Source organism: Wolffia australiana, chromosome 11, assembly GCF_029677425.1.
Source record: "Wolffia australiana isolate 7733 chromosome 11, ASM2967742v1".
Classification (NCBI taxonomy): domain Eukaryota; kingdom Viridiplantae; phylum Streptophyta; class Magnoliopsida; order Alismatales; family Araceae; genus Wolffia; species Wolffia australiana.
In genome coordinates, this window is record NC_135845.1 from 12,944,063 (window position 1) to 12,951,221 (window position 7,159).

General features: G+C 41.7%; 1 protein-coding gene across 1 annotated transcript; it reads left to right on the top strand.

The window, feature by feature from the left end:
• Positions 1 to 4,951: 4,951 nt before the first annotated feature.
• On the top strand, positions 4,952 to 6,390 carry LOC144709682 (putative CCR4-associated factor 1 homolog 8). The gene has a single exon (XM_078583297.1). The coding sequence runs from the start codon at positions 5,354 to 5,356 to the stop codon at positions 6,320 to 6,322; it is 969 nt and encodes a 322-aa protein (XP_078439423.1). The 5' UTR covers positions 4,952 to 5,353; the 3' UTR covers positions 6,323 to 6,390.
• The last annotated feature ends 769 nt before the right edge of the window (positions 6,391 to 7,159 follow it).

The window sequence follows — 7,159 nt, forward strand, 5'->3', positions numbered from 1 at the left end:
CCTCTCCGGCCAACCCGTTTTGTCCGCCATCGACCGTCGATGAACTCTGCACCATGAGCCACGTTGACGCGGTACACCTTCCTCTCTCGTCGCTCATTTAATTATCTCTTGCAGTAAATTTTTTTCTTGACTCCACCGCACTCGGGCTAGGTAGGTGAGAGAGGCTTTGAGAGAAACTACGACTAAATTGGGTGTCTTACCGGTACGATCGAGACCACCCGTTACGCGCGAGCCCTACGGATTGATTCCTTTCAGCCGTAGACGCCTTTGTTGCTCCGACAAGGTTCGAGAGGCCACCGTCGTCGTCACTGCCGACCCCGTCCAAGTTTGGAGCTCGGCGCCTCCCTCGAGTCAGAGCCTGCACGTACGATATGTAGGACATTCATTCATTGCATCATAGTCATATCAACCCATTAAGGTTCATCCGTCGAATGACAACACCGTCGACGTTCGAGACCACTACCTCTTATCGGTACCGAGCCATCATACTCGGTGTCGACCAGACGACATCCTAGATGACGTCCGACATCAGACTATCTAGCTTCGAAGATCCTATATTGACCAGTTCGTCGAGTGAGGGCTGATGCACGAGATCTGGCCTCTAAAGTACATAGCCTAGTCAACAAGCCCCAGAGGTCTGATGTTATCATTTGCTTATTTTTCCTTGCCTTGTGGGTCTTGTATGTGGGCCACGTATGTTTTTGTGTGTGCCAAACCTACATGTTTGTGCATGTGTGAGCTCCTATGTGGGCCTGCTTGTGGGCCTCTCTCCTATTAGGAGCCCCTAGGAGCCTTTATTTGGGCCTTCTCCCCTTTATCTCTAGGGGAAAAGGCCCATATTTACTCACTATAAGAGGGAGAGGGGGAGTATTTTTATGAGAAAAACATTATTTTTAAAAATTAATTTTATGAAAAAATATAAAATTAACTGTTAAATTAAAAAGAGAATCGATAGAATTCGTTAAAATTCTAGAAAAAAGTCTTAGTTAATTTTAAAAATCATTTATTATCCCCAAAATAATAAAGAATTAACCATTAAATTCAAAAGATAATCGATCGAATTTGTTAAAATTCTAGAAAAAGTATTAATTAATTTTCAAAATTATTTCTAAAGCAAAAAATAATATAAAATTAACTGTTGAATTCAAAAGATAATCGATTGAATTTGTTAAAATTCTATAAAATTCTTAATTAATTTTAAAAATCATTTCTTATGCAAAAAAATATAGAAAATTAACCATTAAATTCAAAAGATAATCGATAAAATTTGCTAAAATTCTAGAAAATTATTAATTTTACTTCCATATTAATTCTTATTATTATTATTATTACAAGTATTTAAACCTTCCAAGTTCTTCTAAACAGTGAATATAATATTAGAATAAGCTTTTCAGTAAGGAAGAAAAGATAATATTGCAAGTTAAATCCATTAATTTGAAATTCACGTTTTTTCTGAAGATAGTCTTAATAAAAAGGTCTATTCTTTATTATTTTTTAATAAATTTTTTTTGTCGTGACGGACATGTCAAAAGAATACACGTGCTGCATATCGGAAGAAATGGTTTTGCCAAAATAGTTGTTCTTCGAATGTTAAGTTTATGAATTTTCTCCTTTTCTAAGTATGGAATAATGATGGTATCAGTTTCGATCAAGATCAGAGTAAAATTATGCTAATGATGCAAATTAAGTTTCAACATTTCATCAAAATTCGAGGATATGAATTCATCTACATGTTAAAATGCATGAACTATACCTGTGAAAAATGATATATATTTATGAAAAGTTTGGAAGTTGGTAGATATTTGTTCTGGAGCGGAGGGTGTGACACCGGAAAGTATCAAGAGGGCGTTTCTGCAAGCTGGAGAAGGATATAAGAGGAATATGGATTAATAATATTTCAAAAATGAAAATGAACATTTCAAAATTTAGTCAGACCGAAAACTTGAGATCCTAATGCCAATTTTTTTTTTATCTTGGGGGTCACATTCAAACCAAAAAAGGGAGAAGTTGAAAGTTTCATAGCATCCTCCGGCATCTCAACCAGGGACATCTTCAGCCTCATTTTGGTAATTACCATACTGTAAGGACCCTTCACTTTCACTATGAAGCACACATCTCAATGAGTTGGACAGCAAAAGTTAAAAGAAGGTAAAACTATATGGAGAAGATGAAAACCAGAATGAAAACCAGAATAAAGAAGAAGAAGACGAGGAAAAATAAGATGAGAAGAAGATGAGAAAAAAATGAGAAGAACGAGATTGAGGAGAAGATTGAGAAGGAAAGTCTTAGAAGAGAAGACAAAGAAAGAAGGAAAGAAAGAGGAAGAATAGAGGAAAAAAGAAGAACAAAACTAGAGGGAGAAGAGAAAAAAAAATAAAAACCAGAATAAACAAGAAAAAAAGCGAGGGAAAATAAAATGAGAAGAAAAAAACAAGAAGATAAGAAGAAGAAGATTAAGGAGAAGATTAAGAAGGAAAGTCAACAAAGAGAAGACAGAGGAAGGAGAGATAAGGAAGAAGAGAGGAAAAAAAAGAAGAAAACTAAAGGGAGAAGAGAAGAAAAAAAAATAAAAACCTGAAAAAACAAGAAGAGGACAAGGGAAAATAAGAAGAGAAGAAGATGAAAAGAAGATGATAAGAAGAAGATTGAGGAGAAGATTAAAAATGAAAGACGAAGAAGCCACGACAAAGGAAGAAGAAAAGAAAAAGGAATATAGAAGAAAAAAGAAGAAGAAAACTAGACGGAGAAGAGAAGAAAAAAAATTAAAGCAGGATCAACAAGAAGAAGACTAGGGAATATAAGATGAGAAGAAGAAGAGAAGAAGATGAGAAGAAGAATATGAGAAGAAGAAGATTGGTGAGAAGATTACGAAGAGAAGTTAAAGAAGAGAAGATAAAGGAAGAAGGAAAGAAAAAGGAACAAGAGAAAAAAAAAGAAGAAGAAAACTAGACGGAGAAGAGAGGAAAAAAAATTATAGCAGGATCAACAAGAAGAAGACGAGGAAAAATAAGATGAGAAGAAGAAGATTGATGAGAAATTTAAGAAGACAAGTTGAAGAAGAGAAGACAAAGGAAGAAGGAAAGAAAAAGGAAGAAGAGAGGAAAAAAGAAGAAGTAAACAAGAGGGAGAAGAGAAGAAAAAAAGTTCAAAACCAGACTAAAGAAGATGAAAACGAGGGAAGATTAGATAAGCAGAAGAAGAGAATAAGAGAAGAAGAAAAGAAGATGATTTGAAGAAGAAGATTGAAGAGAAGATTAAGTAGGAAAGGCGAAGAAGAGAAGACAAAGGAAGAAGGAAAGAAAAAAAAAGAAGAGAGGAAAAAAGAAGAAATAAACTAGAGGGAGAAGAGAAGAGAAAAAATTGAAAACCAGAATAAACAAGATGAACATGAGGGAAAATAAGATGAGAAGAAAAAGAGAACACGATTAGAAGAAGAAGATTGAGCAGGAGATTAAGAAGGAAAGACGAACAAGAGAAGACAAAGGAAGAAGAAAATGAAAAGAAAGAATAGAGGAAAAGAGAAGAAGAAAACTAGAGGGAGAAGAGATGAAAAAATATGAAAACCAAAATAAACGAGAAGAAGACGAGGGAAAATAAGATGAGAAGCAGATGAGAAGAAGATGATTGAGGAGAAGATTAAGAAGGAAAGACGAAGAAGAGAAGACAAAGGAAATGAAAAAGGAAGAATAGAGGAAAAAAGAAGAAGAAAACTAGAGGGAGAGAAGGAAAAAAATGAAAACCAGAATAAAAATGAAGAAGACGAGGGAAAATAAGATGAAAAGATGAAGAGCAGTTGATCAGAAGATGAAGGAAAGAAGATGAGAAGAAGAAGATTGAGGAAAATATTAAGAAGCAAAGTCGAAGAAGAGGAGACAAAGGAATAAGGTAAGAAAAATGAAGTAGAGAAGAAGAAAGAAAAAGAAAACTAGAGGGAGAAGAGAAGAAAAAAAATCATAACCAGAATAAACAAGATGAAGACGAGGGAAAATATGATGAGAAGATGAAAAGAACAAGATGAGAAGAAGAATAGAAGAAGATGAGAAGAAGAAGATTGAGGAGAAGATTAAGAAGGAAAGTCGAAGAAGAGGAGGCAAAGGAAAAAGGTAATAAAAATGAAGTAGAGAGGAAAAAAGAAGAAGAAAACTAGAGGGAGACCAGAAGAAAAAAAAAAGAAAACCAGGGTAAACAAGAAGAAGACGAGGGGAAATAACATGAGAAGAAGAATAGAAGAAGATGAGACGAAGAAGATTGAGGTGAAGATTAAGAAGGAAAGTCGAAGAAGAGAAGACAAAGGAAGAAGGAAAGAAAAAAGAAAGAAGAGAAAAAGAAAAAAAAAGGATAATACGAAGAGAGGCATAAGGAAAGAATAAGAAGTTGACGAGGAATAAGATGAAAAATGAATAACAGATTAAACAGGAGGAGGAACAGGAAAAATAAGATTAGAAGAAGAAAAGAAGAAGATGAGAAGAACATGAGAAGAAGAGGAGAAGAAGAATATTAAGGAGAAGATTAAGAAGGAAAGACGAAGAAGAGAAGACAAAGGAAGAAGAAAAGAAAAACGAAGAAGAGAGAAAAAAAGAAGCAAAGTAGAGGGTGAAGAGAAGAAAAAAAATGAAAACCAGAATAGACAAGAAGAAGAGGGAAGAAGTTTATTAATAGGAGATTAAAATCTTCTCGCCGGGCTTGGAAAAGCCTCTGCATCAAACAATCCGTATGGTCCGAGAGAACAAAACCATGGCTCGTGGTGGCGGCGGCGCCGTGAATCAGTCGTGGCGAGATATCTCGCCTCAGGCAAGTTTATCGTCCGCCCGCAGGACTCGAACAACAGCGACCGGAACAAGGCTGAAACCATCTATCCATCCGTTCCCAACTCGTCAACTCAAAGCCCGTTTAATCAGGTCGAACCGGGGGAAGAACTTACCGCGCGACCGACAAACTCGGGCACGGCGGAGAGGATGGACGTCAGCCCGGCGAGACCGAAGAACTTGGCCACGAAGAGCGTGGAGTGGCCTTGGGCTTCGGGGCTCTCTATCACGCGCAGGCACTGCGGAAGAACACATAAGACCGTTGAGTGAGACGGCGCATGGAAATCGGAAGACATATTTGCCTTACGTCTGCTTGTGACTCGGCGGGAACGAGTGTCCGAAGAAATCGACCGGCTGAGACGCCCGAAAGTCACGCCGTCGCCCGGGAGTGGCCGAAATATGCGCGAGTGATTTACGGCGCGATGGAGATTTCAAAGGCCCGATCGGCATTCTCCCCACTATAAATTTAGAGCCAGCGTTCGCTTCTTTTCTTGCAGAACCCTTCCACGAGTTCTTGAGAGAGGCAACAGAGAGAGAGACAGAGGAAGATGGCTGCGGAGGACGACGTACGTCAGGTCTGGGCGTCGAATTTCAACGCCGAGATGCCGCGGCTAATAGAGGCGCTCCGCCGCGCACCTTACGCGGCGATCGACGCTGAATTCCCCGGGTTCATCGTTCATACCCCCAGGGACGCCGACGGCCATCAGCGCTACAGCGACCTCCGAGAGAACGTCGAAAGACTGAAGATATTGCAGCTGGGTTTCTCCTGCTTCGGGCCGGGATGGCCGAGACGGTTGACATGGCAGATAAATTTCTCAGACTTCGACGAGTCCTTGCCATCGGACGAGCGATGGGAGGAGTCTGTAGAGCTGCTCAGAAGGGAGGGCGTAGACTTTGCAAAGACGAGAAGAGACGGCGTGGACTCGGCCCTGGTCTCGTCCTTTCTCCGGCCCTTCTTCCTATCCCCCATGCAGCGGAAGCCTCTCTGGGTGACCTTCCACGGCGCCTACGACGTCGCCTACCTCGCCAAGCTCCTTCTCGCGCGCGCGCCGCTGCCCATTGCGCTGCCGGACTTCACGCGACTGCTGGGCAACATGCTCGGCCGGGTCGTCGACGTGAAGCACTTGGCGCGCCACGTCCGCGGGGCGCACCTCGGCCTCCGCCGCCTGGGCGAGTCTCTGGGCCTCGCCAACACGTCCGCGCACCAGGCGGGCGCTCAGAGCCTGCTGGCGGGCAACATCTTCGAGGTTCTTATGATGCGTTTGCCGCCCGCTCGACTCGTCTGCCGCGGAGACGAATCCGACGTGGGTATCCTCCACGGGTTAGAGGAGGAGAGGATAGCCCCCCCTCTTCCTCCGACGTGGGAGCAGAGCCAGCGCTTTCTCCTTCCAGGCAATCCGTCCCCGTTCTACTCGGCGCCAGTATTTCATCCCCAGGCCTTCCCTTACGCCTGGCCGTGCCGGGAAGATTCCGGAGCCTTCTTCGTGTACGTTCAACCTTTTGCTCCTCCCTGGTGATACGAGTCTAGCGGAAAGAAAAATCTTGAACTTTTCATGTATCGCAATTTAGACGGTCTCCTTTTTATACTCGGGATCATTCTGGCGATTTGGAATGTGGCCTTTAGAGGACTTTCTGTTGTAACACGCCCCTGTAAGAAAAGAAAGTTGGGAGGTGTCTGTGCCAGGATCACTTGCTCACTCGTGTAATGCTGTTGTTATTAATCCGCACGGCGGACAGTGGGTCTCATTCTTGAATATTTTTGCCTTCCGGTTCTTGATTTACCTTGTTATTTTCACTAGAAATGGGGTTTTTTCTGATTGATGAAGTGGACCCTTTTCGGTTGTTGCTTCCGTTTAGCCGGAAAGAACAACGACGGAAGTCAGTTTTCATTCGTAAACTTTACGACGGATCGATAAATTTTTTTGGAAATAAACAATTTGTCAATACGGTAGTTCCGTCCAGTCGGTGAGCAGCTATACCGCACTTCCAGTCGTTAGCCATGCGTGATTGTCCGCAACGGTAGAAGGGGAGCACGTGAGGATATTGCAAAAGCCATTATCCCCCTTTTTTCTTTTTTACGGTTTTATTTCACATTATGTGCTTTGGGCTACACTGAGAACGGTATCGATTCAAGACCGTCCGCGGGCGACCGAGCGATAGAGAGAGAGCGAAAGAGATGAGAAAGAATGATAAAGGAGAGCGAGATAGAGGAGAGAGAGAGAGAGAGTGAGAGCGAGAGAGAAAGAGAAAGATCGAGAGAGAGAGAGAGAGAAAGGGAGAGAAAGTGAGAGATCGAGAGAGAGAGAGTGGGAGCGAGAGAGAAAGAGAAAGATCGAGAGAGAGAGAGTGGGAGC